The 20,500-nt window shown below is 39.3% G+C and overlaps 1 protein-coding gene across 1 annotated transcript in view; it reads right to left on the reverse strand.

Moving 5' to 3' along the window:
• rad54b (RAD54 homolog B) overlaps positions 1–20,500 on the reverse strand; it is a 205,160-nt gene that overhangs the window by 74,304 nt on the left and 110,356 nt on the right. The window contains exons 3-4 of the mRNA XM_060823670.1: positions 14,506–14,772; positions 971–1,264 (exon numbers count right to left, since the gene is read on the reverse strand). Of these exons, the coding sequence (XP_060679653.1) occupies positions 971–1,264; positions 14,506–14,772 (561 nt within the window). The remainder of the gene's footprint in view (positions 1–970; positions 1,265–14,505; positions 14,773–20,500) is intronic.

Raw genomic sequence — 20,500 nt, forward strand, 5'->3', positions numbered from 1 at the left:
TACAAACATTCTTAACAAATGCCACTAGACAAGAATAACAAGCCTGGTTAATTATTTTCCTTTCTACCCTCAGGATGCCAAGACACTCTCGTGCTAAACAACCCAGCTCCTATTGGAGTAAATGAAACCCAGTAAACCCAAATAACAGTTTACATGGTTTAGGACTATACAGACAACTCATTAAGGCTCCTTCTTGAACAACACCTTCCAGACCTATAACCTCTATTTTCCACCAGAAGGACAAAGACAGCATATGCATGGAACACTATCACTTTCAAGATCCTTCCAAATCACACATCATCCTGACTTGGATCTACATTGCCATTCATTCACTGTCACAGTCATAGCGTCATACACACAGAAGAGGCCTTTTGGCCCAATGAAACTGTGCTGACCTATCTGCACTAATCTCACTTTGTAGCACTTGGCCTACTTGTTATGACATTTCAAGTACTCATTCACATACTTTTGAAAGGTTGCGAAGTTTCCCACCTCTACAGCCTGCCAAGGCAGTTCATTTCAGATTCCCAACACACTCTGGATGAAAATCTTTACCTCAGACCCCTTTTGAACCTTCTGTCTTTCACCTTAAAAATCTTGCCTCCTCATTAATGACTTTTCAACTAAGGAAAACAGCTCCTTCCCCTCCCACTTGTCCATGCCCCTCATCTTATGCACCTATCACTGGCTGAAAATCCTGGAAGCTCCTCCCTAGTAGCTTTGTCAGCAACCTTCTTATGCAGTAATTTATAAAAATGACTCAACACCAATTAAGGACAACAATTAAAGTTGGAAAGTAATTTCTGTTCTTGCCATTGATGCCTATATCCTAAGATATAGGCATATATCAAAAACAAATTTTAAAAATGCCTTCTTCATGAGTTTACTGGAAAGTTTGGCAGGTATCATAATTACTCAATGGTTGAACAAATAACCCAAACTTAAAAGAATTATCAATTAAATTGCTTACTTGGCGCATTTGGATCATGCCTAGGTTTACAATCAATTCTGGTTTTTTGAACAATTTCTGTTTGACTGGACCCAGCACTGTTCTTCAATGGGTTTGTAAAAGGTTTTAGCGAAGGTTGTTGTGAAAAAGTTGGCATTGGTACATGTGATGAACCGGCAACTGTGGAGTGAAAACAGCGGCCACTCATAAAGTCATCCACAGAGATTGGTCCCATTATCTCAATCTCTTTCCCACCAAGCATTAAGGTCTGGCCTTCAGAAAGAGCTTCAAGTTCTTTTGCTTTGTATCCAGTACCTGAAGAAAAAACAAAACAATATCTTGTCAGTCTTATGGAAGTGATATCACATATGGACTTCGTCGCTGGGTCAGACATGTCTTGGCAATATGCAATTATAAATTTTGGCAGCAAAGGAATGAACATTGATTACCTGTAATGTATAATTCTAGTACATATCTGAGTCCTTATGAAATTCCATGCAGATGCTATGCCATTTCTACCTAATTTTGTCATTAGGATATATTATCCCATTGGTAATCCCAGTTGGGACACTTCAACATGACGATGCATTGTAATAAATTTTAAGTGCTTTTGGTGGAGGGGTGGAGAGAAAAACACAAACGCACAAATAAATTAATATTTTGAATGCTTTCGGGTTTGTAAATCAAAGTGCTCTCACCTAATATTCAAAAGTGTCACCTGACTGATTCATTCTCCTTCTTTCAAAAGCCCTCATTAGAAAATAATGTCCCCATTTAAGATTTTATATGTATACGATATTGCTTCCAATTAGTTTGCAGATGTATTTAAGCAGAATACTTTAGAACCTAAGGTTCAAAAGAGTGCAGAATTCAGATTGAAAGATGGAATTATTCCTTTTAAAGAAGGAAAAACAAGCTTTTACCATTTCAGATCAAGTGAATCAGTCAATTCACAGAAATACTGTGAAGCAGTAGTGTTTGAACAGAAATCTTCAAGTTGTTAGAATGGAGCAAGGTTGGGCCAAGAAGAGGACAATAGAAGAAATAGGAACAAGAGTAAGCTGTTTGGCCCCTTGAATCTGCTTCACAATTCCATCGGATCATGGCCGAGCCGACATTCCTCACATCCACTTTCCTGCTCTTTCTCCACAACCCTTGATTCACCTACTGATCGAGAATTTACCCCAGCCTTTAAATATGCACAAGAAATTCCTTATCTCAGTCTTAAATTGGTACCCCTTATTCTGAGACTAAGCCCTCTAGTTCTAGACTCTCACATAAGGGAAATCATCCTTACAGCATTTACTCTGTCACGCCCCATAAGAATCCTACATAGTGGATTGGTGTGGGAAAGAGGGATTCCACTTCATGGGGCATTGGCACCAGTTTTGGAACAGGGGGGATCTGTACCGTTGGGACGATCTCCACCTGAACCGATCAGGTACCAATGTTCTAGCGAAGAGGATAAATAGGGTGGTCAGTAGGACTTTAAACTTCTGAGTTGAGGGGAAGGGAAAGTGAAAGCGACAGGGAATATGGCGTTAAATGGAAAGATAAGCAGCAGGATAGCATGTGTTCAGGCGGATTTAAAATTGAGGCAGACTGAGAATGCAGAAAAAAGCAAGGATAACTTAGGACATATGACTTCCAACATCTCTAATGATAAGGAAGTTAGCATTAAGGCACTTTACCTGAATGCTCGTAGCATTCATAACAAAGCCGATGAACTAATGGCACAGATAATAGTGAATGATTATGATGTGGTAGGCATCACAGAGACTTGGTTACAGGGGGGTCAGGACTGGCAGTTAAGCCTCCATGGTTTTTCAACTTATCGAAAAGACAGAGAGGTGGGCAGAGGGGGTGGGGTTGCCTTGTTAATTAAGAACAAAATTAAATCAATGGTATTGAATGACATAGCGTCGGATGATGTGGAGTCTGTGTGGGTGGAATTGAGGAACCACAAGGGCAAAAAAACCATAATTAGAGTTGTGTATAGACCTCCTAACAGTAGTCAGCACCAGGGACGCAACATGTACTGGGAAATAGAGAAGGCTTGTCAGATAGGCAAAGTCACATTGATCATGGGAGACTTCAATATGCAGGTGGACTGGGTAAATAATGTTGCTAGTGGATCCAAAGAAAGGGAATTCATGGAATGCTTACAGGATGGCTTTTTGGAACTGCTTGTCATGGAGCCCACAAGGGAGCAGGCTATTCTGGACCTAGTGCTTTGCAATGAACCAGACTCTATGAAAGATCTTAAAGTAAGGGAACCCTTAGGAAGTAGCGATCATAATATGGTAGAGTTCAGTCTGGAGTTTGAAAGAGAGAAGGCAAAATCGGATGTAATGGTGTTACAGTTAAATAAAGGTAATTATGAGGACATGAGAGAGGAACTGACAAAAATAGACTGGAAGCAGAGGCTAACCGGGAAGACAGTAGAGCAAAAATGGCAGGAGTTTGTTGGTATAACTGAGGACATTGTACAGAGGTTCATCCCCAAGAAAAGAAAGATTATCCGGGGAGGGAATAGACAACCATGGCTGACAAAGGAAGTCAGGAAATGTATTAAAGAAAAAGAGAGATCCCATAAAGTGGCCAAGAACAGTGGGAAATCAGAAGATTGGGAAGGATACAAAAACAAACAGAGGATAACAAAGAGTGTAATAAGAAATGAGAAGATCAAATATGAAGGTAGGCTTGCCAGTAATATTAGAAATGATAGTAAAAGTTTCTTTCAGTACATAAGAAACAAACGACAGGCAAAAGTAGACATTGGGCCACTTCAAACTGATGCAGGAAGCCTAGTGATGGGAGATAAGGAAATAGCAGGAGAACTTAACAAGTACTTTGCGTCAATTTTCACAGTGGAAGACATGAGTAATATCCCAAAAATTAAAGGGAGTCACGGGGCTGAGTTGAGTATGGTTGCCGTTACGAAAGACATAGTGCTAGAAAAGTTAAAAAGTCTTAAAATTGATAAATCTCCTGGCCCCAATGGGATACACCCTAGAGTTCTGAGAGAGGTGACTGAGGAAATAGCAGAGGCATTGGTTGAGATCTTTCAAGAGTCACTGGAGTCAGGAAAGGTCCCAGATGATTGGAAGATGGCTGTTGTAACCCCCTTGTTCAAGAAAGGATCAAGACAAAAGATGGAAAATGATAGGCCAATCAGCTTAACCTCGGTTGTTGGTAAAATTCTAGAATCCATCATTAAGGATGAGGTTTCTAAATTCTTGGAAGAGCAGAGTCTGATTAGAACAAGTCAAAATGTTTTTAGTAAGGGGAGGTCATGCCTGACAAACCTGTTGGAATTTTTTTGAAGAGGTAACAAGTAGGTTAGACCAGGGAAACCCAGTGGATGTGGTCTATCTAGACTTTCAAAAGGCCTTTGATAAGGTGCCACACGGGAGGCTGCTGAGCAAGGTGAGGGCCCATGGTGTTTGAGGTGAGCTGCTGGGATGGATTGAGGATTGGCTGTTTAACAGAAGGCAGAGAGTTGGGATAACAGGTTCTTTTTCAGAATGGCAGCCAGTGACAAGTGGTATCCTGCAGGGTTCAGTGTTGGGGCATCAGCTATTCGCATTATATATTAATGACTTGGATGAGGGGACTGGGGGCATTCCAGCGAAGTTTGCCGATGATACAAAGTTAGGTGGACAGGCAGGTAGTACTGAGGAAGTGGGGAGGCTACAGAAGGATCTAAACAGTTTGGGAGTGGTCCAGGAAATGGCTGATGGAATTTAACATGAGCAAGTGCGAGGTCTTGCACTTTGGCAAAAAGAATAAAAGCATAGACTACTTTCTAAATGGTGAGAAAATTAGTAAAGCCAAAGTACAAAGGGATCTGGGAGTGCTAGTCGAGGATTCTCTAAAGGTAAACATGCAGATTGAGTCCGTGATTAAGAAAGCGAATGCAATGTTGTCTCTTATCTCAAGAGGGTTGGAATATAAAAGCAGAGATGTGCTACTGAGACTTTATAAAGCTCTGGTTAGGCCCCATTTGGAGTACTGTGTCCAGTTTTGTCCCCACACCTCAGAAAGGACATACTGGCACTGGAACGTGTCCAGCAGAGATTCACACGGATGATCCCTGGAATGGTAGGTCTAACATATGAGGAATGGCTGAGGATCCTGGGATTGTATTCGTTGGAGTTTAGAAGATTAAGGGGAGACTTAATATAGACGTACAAGATAATACATGGCTTGGAAAGGGTGGACGCTAGGAAATTGTTTCCGTTAGGCGAGGAGACTAGGACCCGTGGACACAGCCTTAGAATTAGAGGGGGTCAATTCAGAACAGAAATGCGGAGACATTTCTTCAGCCAGAGAGTGGTGGGCCTGTGGAATTCATTGCCACAGAATGCAGTGGAGGCCGGGACACTAAATGTCTTCAAGGCCGAGATTGATAGATTCTTGTTGTCTCGAGGAATTAAGGGCTACGGGGAGAATGCGGGTAAGTGGAGTTGAAATGCCTATCAGCCATGATTGAATGGCGGAGTGGACTCGATGGGCCAAATGGTCTTACTTCCACTCCTATGTCTTATGGTCTTATATTTTAATGAGATCATCTCTCATTCTTCTAAACTTCAGTGAGTATATCTTTCTAATCTGTTTAGCCTTTGCTCGTAAGACAATCCCTTCATACCTGGGCTCACCCTAGTAAGCCTTCTCTGAACTACCTCAAAAAAAAAGTGATATTTTTCCCTAAATAAGGGAACCAAAACAGTACTTCAGATGTGGTCTCACCAGCGACTTGTTTAATCGCAGTAAGACTTCCCTATTCTTACAGTTCAACACCCTTGATGTAAGGGCCAACATTCCATTAACCTTCCTGATTACTTGCTACACTTGTGTCGAGACAATGTACCTCCTGAAACACATAACAGCTTTCTTTTTGCCTTATCAAAATGGAGATAGTCACAGTATTCAACTGTGGAAGAATGGTCCAACTGCTTGTACAAAAAGGCCTTATTACCTTCTGATGATTTGTGCGAGGATGAGCTAATCAAAGCTACCTTTTAGAATACAGATTTAACTTTTGAACATTTACTGCATATTACAGAAAAATCATGTGACCAATCGAGCTTTGTGTGTGTTGAATTGGGACATGTTTTAGAAGGCCATCAGTGACAGCACGTTCTTAAATTCACAAGATATAGGAACAGAATTAGGCCATTTGACCCATCGAGTTTGCTCTGCCATTCGATCATGACTGATTTGTCGTTCACCCCTAGTTTCCTGCATTCTTCTCATAACCCTTCAACTCTTTATCAATTAAAAATCTGTATAACTCCTCCTTAAGTTGTCCCAGTTTCCACCACACTTTGGGGTAGCGAATTCCAGAGTTGCAATTACTTTGGGAAAATAGAGTTATAGAGATGTACAGTATTGAAACAGAACCATCAGTCCAACTTATCCATGAGAACCAGTATTTGGCCCATATCCCTCTCAACCCTTCCTATTCATACACCCATCCAGATGCTTTTTAAACCTTCTAATTGTACCAGCCTCCACCATTTCCTCTGGCAGCTCATTCCATATACATACCACCCTCTGAATGAAAAAGTTGCCCCTTAGGTCCCCTCAACTGTTTTAAATTTGCTACCCCTTATCCTAAGACTATGACCTTTCGACCTAGAATGCTCCATAAGAGGAAGTATCCACTCCACTTTTATTTTACCCAAACCTTTTGTCATCCTGAATTCCTCATTTTGATCTCCCCTCATTCTTCTAAATTCTAAATTCTTCTAAATCTATCTTCATACAACAAACCCCTGAACTCTGGGATCAATCGAGTGAACCTCCTCTGTATTGCCTCCAATGCCACTACATCTCTCTCTCTCTCTCTATCACTAATTTAGCTGCCTCCGTTCGTTGAGTTTGATGGCATCTACAAGCACACAGACAGCTTTTGTTTTATAGGTATTTTTATTGAAATAAAGAACATTTTTAAGACTTTTTACAAAATTACAAAAGTTATACAAACAAGTATAAGCACCAATAGACAGCTTTCAAAGGAGGACTTGAACATCCACAGCAATATTTCCTGTAGAAGAAACCAGCTGCAATTTTAAACTGCCAGCTGAGAACCAAAGCCTTTGAGCAACCAGACCAGATGACCAGCTACAAGTGTACTTACTGATATTTTTCAATTTGAATTCTTGACGCTTGTTTTATCTTCCTCTGCTCTGTTATTCATACATTTTGTACATTTGGTTTGGGTATGTTGATTTGCACACTAAGTCCTGTCTGAATAAATCTTTATCAAGTGCACACATTGAACTGACAAATACATTCTAAATTAAAAAACAATATTATTAACAAACAAGGCATAGCAAAAGCCAAGAGTAATTCTAATTTTGCCTTTTAGAATGTTCGCCATGTCTCCAAACAATTAATTAAAAATTTGTAAGTGACATGATCAGATTTTTAAAAACACTCAACTTTCAAAAGCACATTATCATTGAAAAAATAAAGACTGAAGAGACTTAATAGTCTTAAGTAGTTTAGCTGGCTATCTTAAAATTATTTTTATATGAAAACATTCCAGACAACTGAAAATCATAATGAATGAGGTTGTTAATTAGTGACAAGGCTGCAAAAGCAAAGACATTATAATACTTCAATTTCTGTTTTGTCAGGGGGCAGAGACAGGTGGTGGGGTTGACAGCGAAGGGAGATTTCTAATTTGAAATAGATTTGGAGCTGTGGCTTTGTCCAGAAAGTTAATTGTCTCCTCACTACTCCATTGACCATGCTGCTACTTGACCTTCGATTTTGTCTGAAGCTGCAAAGTTGGAGAAACACAGACAAGCTCGGGGTCCGACATGAATCTCCTCTTCACTGAAAATAACTCAGTGCATCGCCATTAATCCCACGGAACAAACTCAGGGCAACTCTTTGTACAAACCCTGGGAGAATCGTGTTCTGTCGGGGTCATTTTGACCTGAATGGAATGCAATCTGCAGAGGACTTAAAGTATGAATGAGGTGTAAGAGCATACAAAAGCATCTGAATATTTTGCCATACTTTTCAATAAGATAGCAGTTTATTTTAATACAATAAATACCTATACACCATTTTATATTCTGATGCTAGATCATGTCACCAGACTTTTTAATGAATAATATTCATTTCTGTTGAATGGATCAAGGAAAATGTCTTTTTTGATCATTTTACTAGAAGTGGTCAGAATTCTGAAATAAAATATCTGCCACAAATCGCTATGAAAATGAATAGCTATTCCACTTTCTAATTCTTCCTGTTGGTAATGCTTTCCCATCTTGCTCATCACATTTCACAGCTAAGATGGTGATGTTCATATGTTTATACAATACTGTAGCTGCCTCTGATAATAAAGCAGATTGATACTAAGTCACAACAAAAGAAAACGTTCATCCACAGTGGGCCTGCAGTTTTACCCAAGAATCATAAAGGAAAAAAAAAGTCCTATTTAAAATCCCTAGTCTGTGCTGAGATAACATAGTTTGGACAGCCACTACAATTGGTTTCAGTGTTTCAGGGTTACAGAGGGCATAATAATTCAGTGAGGAATTCCATCAATGGTCATTACCAGAAAATACTTTTGGAAATTATTAATCTAGATCATGAGATTTGGATATGATGACCCCTCTCATTAACCTCAAAGTCCTTTTCTAACCTCCTCTACAACTCCAATTGCCATTCATCACTCAATGCTCAACTACTTCACCCATTTTAGCAGGATGTTAGAAGTAGGCAAAAGTGAGGACTGCAGATGCTGGAAACCAGAATTTAGATCAGAGTGGTGCTGGAAAAGCACAGCAGTTCAGGCAGCATCCGAGGAGCAGGAAAATCGACATTTCGGGCAAAAGCCAAGGATATTAGAAGTGACCAGTTACTGTGAAATGGCATTCCAGCATCAGTTAATTGGTTCACACAAATAAAAAAGGGGAGAAAAGTTACAGAAAAAAATCATTGTCAAAAGCTTTTTAGTAGTTGCTTTGAAGTCACACTTCACTATTTTCTAGCCACAGCACCAGTTCATTGTCTAGGGAGGCCTATAATGACAACTTAAGGAAATCTATAATCATTGGCACGTACAGCCAAGGCACGGATAATAGAAAAGAAACTGCCAACACGGTCATGCTCACTGGTGTAGTGTGGAGGAAATCTGGCCTCACTATTCCCATAATTCTCAGAAAAGTTAAAAATGTTATCAAGTGTCAATTAGTCTATTGATAGCTCCATGTGAACGGAAAATAAAGACCGTGTTTCTGTTCTGAAAGAGAGTCACAGAAATGTACAACACGGAAACAGACCCTTCGGTCCAACTCGTCCATGCCGATTAGATGTCCCAAAGTAATCTAGTCCCATTTGCCAGCATTTGGCCCACATCCCTCCAAACCCTTCCTATTCATATACCCATCCAGATGCCTTTTAAATGTTGCAATTGTACTAACCTCTGCCACTTGCTTTAGCAACTCATTTCATAAACGCACCAGTCTCTGCATGAAAATGTTGCCCCGTAGGTCCCTTTTATATCTTTCCCCTCTCACCCTAAAGCTATGTCCTCTAGTTCTGGACTCCCCCACCCCAGGGAAAAGACTTTGTCTATTTATCCTATCCATGCCCCTCATAATTTTATAAACCTCTACAAGGTCACATCTCAGCCTCTGACGTTCGGGGAAAACAGCCACAGCCAATACAGCCACTCCCTATAGCTCAAATCCTCCAACCCTGGCAACATCCTTGTAAGTCTTTTCTGAACCCTTTCAAGTTTCACAACATCTTTCTGATAAGAAGGAGATGAGAATTGCATCCAATATTCTAAAAGTGGCCTCACCAATGTCCTATACAGTCACAACATGACCTCCCAACTCTTACACTCAATGCTGTGACCAATAAATGAAAGCATACGAAACACCTTCTTCACTATCCTATCTACCTACAATTCTACTTTCAAGGAGCTATGAACCTGCATTCCAAGGTCTCTTTGTTCAGCAATTCTCCCCAAGACCTTACCCATTAAGTGTATACGTCCTACTCTGATTTTCTTCTCTAAAATGCAGCATCTCGCATTTATCTAAATTAAACTCCATCTGCCACTCCTCAATCCAATGGCCTATCTGATCTAGTTCCCATTGTACTATGAGCTTGTCATAGTCCCAGAGGACTTAGGGCTGCTTCCTCATTAGAGAGAGCCAAACAACTATTTATTTCATAGATTTTAATCACAGATAAGGAACTGTGAAGTGCCAACATTTAACTCTGCTGTTAGATCTCTTGCAGTGCAGTGGTAGTGTCCCTTCCTCTGGACAAGGATTCCAGACTTTAAGTTCCACCTGCTCCAGAAGTGTGCAAGAACATCTCTGGATAGGTTGATCAGAAGATATCTACAACTCTACTGGTTAAAATTCTAATCTCCCCTCTAAACCTCCCAAGTCACTCATACAAAAAGACGTAGACAAACAAAAAAAAATGTGGTTTTACAAATTAAGGGAGTAAACTGGGATTCACAGTTCAACTGCACCAGTCATTAGGATTCACTGAGATAGTCATTTTGATCATCAGGACTTTCTATTCTTCAAGCTCTTTCTTCAGTTTCTTTTCACTTTGAAAGAAGAGGCACCAATTGTACACTTTGTGTAAAATCTAATAGTTACAATCTAAACATCACAACTGCAGCAACTGGTCAGAAAAATATAAACTAGCTATCCTCAACATTTAGGTACTTTACTGGTGTGTGTGTGTGTGTGTGTGTGTGTGTGTCACACACTATCTGTCCTTTCAGCAGTCCAAAGGCCAATATCATTTGCACCCACATGCTGTTCAGCAACTCAAGTCACAATTAGATAGTTGTCAGCCCAATGGTCTTTGTCATCTACAGATGGTCACAACTCCACAAATCATTCAGCAACCTGCTGCCTGCTAAATCTCACTTTGCACACAATTTGCTAGAGTTGCCCTGTCACGGGATCCATTACTTCTTCATGAAAAGACTCGATTCCTCTGTGGAATTTTACCTGATTATATTATATTGTATAAGATTAAGCTTAACAACAATGATGCTATTAACTCGTTAAGTGTCATGGGATCCGTCTACTTCTTCATGAAAAGACTCGATTCCTCTGTGGAATTTTACCTGATTATATTATATTGTATAAGATTAAGCTTAACAACAATGATGCTATTAACTCGTTAAGTGTCATGGGATCCATTACTTCTTCATAAAAAGACTCGATTCCTCTGTGGAATTTTACCTGATTATATTATATTGTATAAGATTAAGCTTAACAACAATGATGCTATTAACTCGTTAAGTGTCATGGGATCCGTCTACTTCTTCATGAAAAGACTCGATTCCTCTGTGGAATTTTACCTGATTATATTATATTGTATAAGATTAAGCTTAACAGCAATGATGCTATTAACTCGTTAAGTGTCATGGGATCTGTCTACTTCTTCATGAAAAGACTCAATTCTTCTGTGGAATTTTACCTGATTATATTAGATTGTAGCAACAATGATACTATTAACTCTTTATTGTATTTTAGCCTAGCAACAATTAAGTATAACTATGACTATGTAGCAACTGCTCTCTACCAGCTACTTATCAGCTACTTATTGTTTTCTCAGCTAATTAAGTGTTTAACGCGACCTTTAAACAATGCTGACCGAGGCACAGTTTGAGATTCCAGTTCTTTAAACAAATGATGTAATTGCTTAACTTAGACTGTAAGGGATATAAAAGCAGAGCTAAAACAGACAGAACTCACTCTTGTCTTGAAACACAGACAATGAGTCACCCAACCATCCTCTGAACCACCAGGCTTGCAGAAAAGACACATTTGTGCAAAATACGGACCGATCGGATGAAACATACGGACGGCTAAGAGCTTGCTGAAATACGCCTGCCTAAAAGATTCTCGGTTGAGGCACTGCATTCTAGCCTGAAGAAGATACAATCTGAACCAACTAGCTGATACACGCTAGTCTATGAAGATCCCATTTGGGACACTCAGGTATTAAGCTCTGCTTTTATCCTAGGTATCTTTTAAGAACATTCAGAAAGGCTGTAACGATTGTGATTAACTGAAAACATCTGATTGTGAGTATTCAACTTATTATATTGATAAATTTCTATTATATTTTACACCACACACTTCGTATTCGCCGAACCTTTATTTGATAAGATATGTTTACCATTGTGTTGGTATGTTAAGTCTAGAACTTAGCTGAGAAGGCATTAGGATTGACTTAAAGTGAATCCCTCTCACTCCTAGGTGAAAGGATAAACTGAAGGGACCTAGAGACCTGCGATAAACCCAGCCGAGTTTGTAGCTATCAGGACCATACAGTCAATAGGGACCACTGGTAAACTTGACAGGTAACGGCCTCAGGTATATGCCCGAGGTACTGTAGTTTAATCCGGTAGTAACCCATACCTATTGAGGATATCCACCTGAATAACATAACAGCCCCATCTCCTGTTACATTTCTCCTGCTGCTTGCAAAAAAGAGTCTAAATTTGACTTAAAATAAGTGCCAATAGCTTGCTTTTTAAAAAAGTACAGCAATTCCTTTCTCAGTCCTCTTCCCAATTCAGTGCATAGTTAAAAATAAAGTAAGTTAAAGATACACAGACTTTACACTGCATCTTAAGCCAAATCAATATTGTGTGTTCATTGGGACAGCATGCCCTGACAAAAACATTCTTTGCAGTGGTCCTGTCAATTTCAGAATATAAAAATCTGATTGCCTAATGATGCTGCTGCTGAGATTCACAGTATAAATCACAACTTTACTAGTATTTTCATTTCCCTCCTGTAAGGGATGATGTTGGTTCAGCTGTCACTTTTCTTCCAAAAGCTCATTACACAAAATTACCCTGAGATGAGGGATACATTTGCGGATTTCATGAATAGTTTCACATAGTCTAAATTTTTATTGAATAGTCAATGTTTCCATCAACTAAGTGGAACTGCAGGACAAAAATGTAAAAATTGAGTCCAATAATCACAAACAAAATGATGACCTCTTTCTTGTTTGCAAATAAAATCACTACTTCCTGGTCACGCAAGATCATTGAAAATTTATTTAGGCACATGCACATTTCTTATAGATGTGTAAATGTTAGCAAACCCTCATGGAACTCAGCAATTCTAAGGGTATATTTCTAATTAATTTTTGATAATATCTCTCCATTTGTAAACTAAAGTTCTGCATTTCACACCAAAGCAAAACACTGTTCTTGTAGATGAACCATGCTTCCTAAGCAGTGAAGCAAGCCCTTGTGCTCAAAGGAATGAGAGATAACATGCCCACAGCTTATAACACATATCTTTATTATCTCTGGATTGCACAAATAATTTCTACTAGATACACATGTCAATTTCAATGAAAATGAATATCAGGAAAGCCAGGATCTATGTAATACACTAACTTACAGTCACACTAGCAACAGTGAAGTTCTGAAGCTAGGACAAATAACAATGCTAATTATAAGTAACTTGCTGGTGCACAATGTTAGCAAGAAAAAGAAATGCAGCATGTTAAAATCATTCTGTCAGAAGCATCAATTCCAAGTATCAAAGTGTATTTAATTGATCTCATTCTGCCAAAAAAAGGCAATCTTTTTGGAAGATTCAGTGTAATGGCTACTCCGATATGATTTGCTGTCTATGCACTCAAGTTAACAGTTTAACGTAAGAAAAAATTCTTTGCGAAAGTCCATGGACTGAAAAATTAATGGGTTACTGATCAATGGCAAAGTGATTTTGTACATGTCAAAAGTAGAGCTTTAAATGTACGTTCTTCCAGACATTGACATTTAAGCTTGGAATTTATTAGCCCATCTGTACAATTCATACCAATTTTCCTCCACCTTTAACTTTGAAACATCTTGCATCAGGTAACATACAAGTAGAAGAGCAGGCAATAACATAGCAGAATTTCCAAAGCTTTGAATCTGGCAAGCAGAAAATCCTATGATTTCATTGCTGCAAGATAAACTGGTGATACTCAGAACTGAGGAAGGGTCAATGGACCCAAAACATTAATACTGATTTCTCTCCACAGATGCAGCCACACCTGCTGACCTTTTCCAACAATTTCTGTTTTTGTAATGCTCTGAAGACATGGGGTCATGTCCCACTGACAGTGGAATGAGAGCCAGTTATAGCTCGAATCAGTAATGATGACCATCATCAATTGTTGGAAAAATCAATCTGGTTCACTAATGTCCTTTCTTCCTTTAAGAAAGAAACTTTATCTTATGCCCATTTATGTCCAAAACACAGTAACCATGGTTTATTCTGAATTACCCTCTGAGATAGCTGAGGAAGCCACTCAGTTCCAAGGGCAGTTATGCATGGCCTGCAAATTCTGGGCTTCCCAGTGATACCTAAATTCTGTGAATTAATGAAAGGAAAATATTCTTTATCTTACTCTTTGGTTGGATTTTTCCAGATTTGTAATTTGTGGAAATTATGGTTTTTCAAGAATTTGTAATAATGATGTCCTAAAGCAAATTGAATATAACAAGTTGATTTTAACATTAACATGCTTACCTTTTCCGATGTCTTTGCCCTCCATGTCCTTGAGAACTGCAGACGTCTTTCTGACAATCAAGACTGCATCCCCCTCCCATTTCTTGTGTTTTTTCTTTGATGCTTTACACCACAAGACACTATAGTATGTAGTGAATGAACTGGACACGTTATTTTCATCGTGATTTTCTTGATTTGTCTGATGTGACACAAGTGGCAGTGATGTGCGAATTTGTTTTGGTACTGCAAAGAGTCGGGATGGCTTCAGCTGTTGCTGTGGAACAAAACCTGCACAAAAGGATAATATGCTTAGATTACAAACTGTATTGAAGAAGAAAAAATACACTTATATGAGAAATACCACTTCAGGTTCTGGAGCAGATAATGGTCATTAACTGAGGAAAGAAAAACTACATAATATTTCCATTTTCTTGTGGAGTTCACTACCCAAGAATGCAGTAGGACACAGAGTAAATTTAAAGAGAAAGACAGATTTATATTTGGTATTAGGTTAAAGGGTTATGGGGGGCAGGCAGGAAAGTGGAGTTGATTCAGTCATGAGTTTAGCCATGATTGCATTAAATGGTGGAATAGGCAAGAGGGGCTAAATTGCCTACACCCGTTGTTGGTTCTTATGTTTTTTCAGGAAATGTTGCACTGTGTACACATCAAATACAAGTTATACCCCAAACTCATTTAAAATGAAAATCTCACAGATATCCAGATTTGAGTTGCTTGATCAGTCCAAAGTCTGTCAAAACTTAGCATGGCACTAGTACCAAACAACACAATGGAGGATATTCTCTATGCAAAGATGGAACTTTCTCCCCACAATGACCATGTGATGGCCATTTCTACTGATACTCATGGGTGGATGCAACTGTGACAGACACCGATTAGTGAATTCAAGGTTAAAGAGGTCAGTTCCTCTTGTTGGCACCCTCAGCACCTGCCACAGACTCAGCCTGACAGGTATGTCTTTTTGGTCTCAGTAAGCTTGAGCAGTTACAGAGCTGCTGGACACTCTTGGTAATGGACAGTGAAGGCCCCCATCCAGAGTACATTCTGTGTCATTGTTGCCCTAAGTGGTGTTCAACGGTGTCATGCAAGGTTGTTGACTGTTTGATCATATTATGTGTTTGGAAATGTTCTGCTATTACACCCTTTATAATAGATTCTAGTATTTTTTTCCTAATAGCAGATGTTAAGCTAACTGACCTATAGTTACCTGGTGGAATTTTTGTCTCCATCCCTCCTTGAATAAGGGTATTAACATTGGCAATTTTCCAACTCTCTGGGACTATTACAGAAGCTAAGGATTCCTGGAAGATTACTACCATACATCCACCATCTCTGTAGCTCCTCCCTCTAAAATCCCAATAGGTCCACAGAACATATCAGCTATTAGCCCTATTAGTTTCCTAATCACTCTTTTCTCTGAAGATAATTATTATATTTTTTTCCTCACTCCCCTTTAGTCCTTATTTAATATCTCTGCAATGCTAGTTGTGTCCTCTACTGTGAAAATTGATGCTAAGTACTTTTTCAACTCCTGTGCCATTTCCTGGTTTTCCATTATTATTCTCACAGCCTCGTTTTCTAAGGGTCAGGGTCATTTTGGCTTCTTTTTTCCTTTACACATATTTAAAGAATCTCTTATTGTCTGTTTTTATAGTACTTGCTGTTTTCTCCCTCTTTTATTGGTTTTCTTTAATACATCCAAATTTCAGAACCATGTCAATCTCTAAAATCTTGTACAATAATTGTGTGCTGTGTCTAAATGTCAGCTTCCTGCTGACTCTGTAGTCCTAGGTTTCAGATCCCGTCCCAGAGTTTGTCATAAAGCACAGACACAAAGTCTATTCCACTTCAAGAAAAGTCATGCTCCAGTAACTCAATCACAGTTTATCAAGTCTGACAGACATACATTTAGGGTTGAGCAAAACCTACCACATACAATACCTTGACTGGTTAAGTGAAATTACAAGTCTCTAGCGAGTTAGCTTTCATGCTCCTGCAGTCAGAGCAGTAAGTGGATACTCAAATCTTTACTTGCCCCCAAGTACTGTTGAAGTAGCCGACTCAGTAAACTGACAAAGTTAGTTTTCTTTGGTGCTCTTGGCTCTGCAAGAACCTCTAACTAGCACATTGAGAAAAGCGTAACGTATTAATGGCAGGAAGTAAAATAGAAGATGAATGAAAAATGCTGGATATATTTAGTAGCTTGGCAGCATCTGTAGAGAAAAAAAGTTAACTTTTGAGGCAGATATTTTTTCTGGAAATTTATCACTTGACATTACAGAAGTCAGAAAATAAGCCAGCTGGAATATCATATTCCCTGTTTATATGTGTTCAACTTTGCAATCTGACACTTTTGAGAAAAAGTCCATATTCCACATTTGGGAACATGATGGCCAAGTGGTAATGTCACGGAGCTAGTATTCCAGAGATCAGTCTAATACTTAAGGATCATTGGTGCAAATCCCAGCATGGTAGCTTGTACAATTTAAGTTGAATAAATAAAATCTGCATTTGATAGCATAGTGGTATAGAGATATAATAGTTGAGTATTAACAGATGGAGCTACTTAACAAAATGACTCATCAATACAGGCATGGTAGTTCAATGTATTTGTGTTTAAATCATAATTAACAGATGCCAAGTATTAATTTTAGAAATGAGCAGTGACTGATATCATTACAGCTGGTGAGATTAAGGTTAAATAAAAATTACTAACAAGTGTAGCAGCCTCCTGACAACTAAAAAATAGATAGATTGCTAACCTGACCAAGCATCGAGGGATGTTGAGTCTATTGGCAAAGTAAAACACTGAAGTCACAAAACCCACACAACAGACACATTGCAAACACAGTAGCCGCGTGCTAATGACATTAGCATAATTTAAAAAGCAACAGTTATCCTATTCAGGCAAAACTCCAACAACTTATCCACCACACACAGGAGGGCCCAGATAGAGAGACACTGGGTCCTGCCAAACAAAGAAACAATCATTCAAATGATTGACGATGTCTCAAACTATTAAGTGTGTCTCCCTGATTGGCCAGAACTATAGAAAGTTCCAGAACACCACTGAAAAATATATAAACACAGGGTCAATCTGCAGACTGCTCTCTTGGAGTCTTGAATCTTCTGGACCTTCCGAGGAGAGCAGCATGGCCAATGACAGAGAACTGCTGACTGTCCAGAGAGAAGGAGGAAGAGCAAAAACTGCTTTGCAGTCCCACAGAGTCTAAGGGAGACAGACTTGAGAAGCATTGTAAGGTTAAGGGGCCAAATAAGATTACAGATAGCATTGTTTTGTCACAAAAACTATTGTAACTTGTTTACAAATAAAGTTGGGACAGTTTTGCATTTGTACCAACTTGTGTTCACATAGATTTGACTGCTTCAGTATTGTCGGACACCTGGGAAATTCATGCATAATATTCTAGATGGAGTTGTCTAACTTGTGTTAACAGATTTGGACAGCCAGTCAATTGAGCAAGTTAACATTTGGATACCAAGAGTTAGTATACCAATGATTCAACCCCAGCTGGAGTACTAGGCAATTGGTACCACACTTCAACAAAAGGAGAAACTGACCTGAGAGGAGGATTTGTACAGATGCACCAGAATGAAGCTGGAGACAAAAGGATTAAATTATGAGATCAGATTGCATAGACTAAACTTGTATTTTTTTCGAATTTAGAAAGTTAAGGTTGATAAATTAATAAAGCTAAAGCAGAAGTTGATTTTCTTTTTTGAAAAGGGCATTAAGAAAGTTAACCATCACCTAGCTGAATGGAAGAACAGTCTTGAAGGACTGACTTGGCTAAAAAAAACTTAGCACGCAGGGGACAATTTCCATGTTTGCAGATGACACTAAACTTGGAAAAACTATAAACTGTGAGGAGGGTAGTGTGGAACTCCATAAAGATATTAACAAGTTGGTGGAGCGAGCAGATAAGGTTAAATGTAGAGAAGTGTGAACTGAAACATTTCGTTGGAATAACACTGAAAGACAATAAATAGTGGGTACAATTCTAAAGGGAGTGCAGGAGCACAGAGTTCTGAGTGTATATGTGCACAGATCAACAAAGGTGGCAGGAGAGTGAAAAGAGTCGTTAATGAAGCATGCTAGGTTTTTGGCTGTTTTAATAAGGGCACAGAGTACAAAAGCAAGGTGGTGATGTCAAACTTGTACAAGACCCTTGTTAGACCTCATCTGGAATATTATGCAGTGTGGATGCCACATGACAGCATAAATGTGAACGCATTCAGAAGAGCGGAGGAGCCACTTACAAGAATGGGATCAGCTATGAGAATAGATTGAAGAAATCTATACAAGTCACTTATCTCGGAGCAGTGGTGGCAGTCGGGAGGAAATGACACAGTAACCTGTAAGCCTAGAAATCAAGTGCAATGGAGATTCAAGCCTAGTCTTTACAGGGTACTTAGCTTGGAGAGGCAACAGCTGGACTTCAGGAAGGGACCAGTAACTGGTAAACAGCAGGAACACCACAAGAATCTTCAGTGCAGCTTCTGTTGAAGTTATAATTCCAAAGGTGAGAAAATGTCCAGATTTGAGAATATTGGTCACTTGATAATTACTGGTTAACCTTTCTTATCATACAGATTTATAGCAGTGGGAACTTAGCTAGAGTTAACCTGTTCATAACCTTAGTGATAGAGTGGGAAATCTAATGCTTCTTGTTTAAGGCATTAATTATATGTGTAAAAGATGTTAGGAGAGGCCAGCTGAGTGGAATGTGTAATTTGTCAAACGTGGGGAATCCTAGATGCTGCCAGTGTTTTAGATGACTACATACAAGAAGTTCTCCCAGCCTCAGAAGCTGGAGCCCGGGGTCTCAGAGCTTGAGCAGCAGTTGGAGACAACTGTGGATCATTGGCGAGACTGAGAGTTATGTGGATAGCATGTTTAAAGAGGTGGTCACACCACAGCTCAAGGGACTAGAAGAAAGAAGGGAATGGGTGGGCACTAGACAGTCTGAAAGAACAGGCAAATGAATGGCCTATGGTACCACTTGCTTTTAGCCGACATGGCATAGAACATAAGAACAAGGATGTAAAGTTGGAGTTGTACAGAGCGTTGGTTATGCCACAGCTGGAGTACTGTGTGCAGTTCTGGTCACCTCACTACACGAAGGATGTGACAGCACGAGAAAGTGTACAGAGGAAGTTCACCAGGATATTGTCGGGGATGGAAAAATTGAACTACAAGGAGAGACTAGAATAATTGTTTCTGCTCTACAGAAAACAATCCAAGCCGAAGTGTGGGACATGATTGAGGTGTATAAGATTATGAGGGTTATGGACTGGGTGAATATCCAGCACCTATTCCCATTGGTTGAGGGATCAATCATAAGAGGGCATAGTTTTAGTGTAAGGGGCATGAGATTCAGAGGGGATTTAAGAAAAAGCTTTTTCACTCAGAGGGCAGTGGGAATCTGGAATGCACTGCCTGGGACAGTAGTAGAAACTGGAAAAGTCACAACGTTTAAAAAATATTTGAATGAGCACTTCAAATATCATAACATTCATGAATATGGAATAAGTGCAGGAAATTGGGATTAGTGAGTCTTTTGGGGTCGTTATGTCAGTACAGACTCAATGCCTTTTCTGCACTGTAGGTCTCTACAGGACGGGAAAAAATTGTGACTGTAAGAACTGCTTCTTTTTTTGAGATATTTTAGGTGTTCGAGGCGATTTCCTCAAATTCCAAGAGCAGCAATTGCTGTTTTATCTGCTGTTGCATTGTTTTGTATCTTTAGGGAAAAAAGTCAAAACAACAGCCCTTTTAAAAGGAGAAAGACAGACAAAAAGCAGTGACCACATGATTAATGAGGGGGAGAGAAACCTACACTGCTAACTGACAGTAGTGAATCTGCACAGTTGCTGCCTTTGTTGTGAGAGTTCAAGTATCTCTGGACATCGGAGTGCGTCTAGGAAAAATTAACAAACAGTGAAATTCACAGCTGACCTTGGAGGAACCTGT

Source organism: Hemiscyllium ocellatum, chromosome 4 (assembly GCF_020745735.1).
Source record: "Hemiscyllium ocellatum isolate sHemOce1 chromosome 4, sHemOce1.pat.X.cur, whole genome shotgun sequence".
NCBI lineage: Eukaryota > Metazoa > Chordata > Chondrichthyes > Orectolobiformes > Hemiscylliidae > Hemiscyllium > Hemiscyllium ocellatum.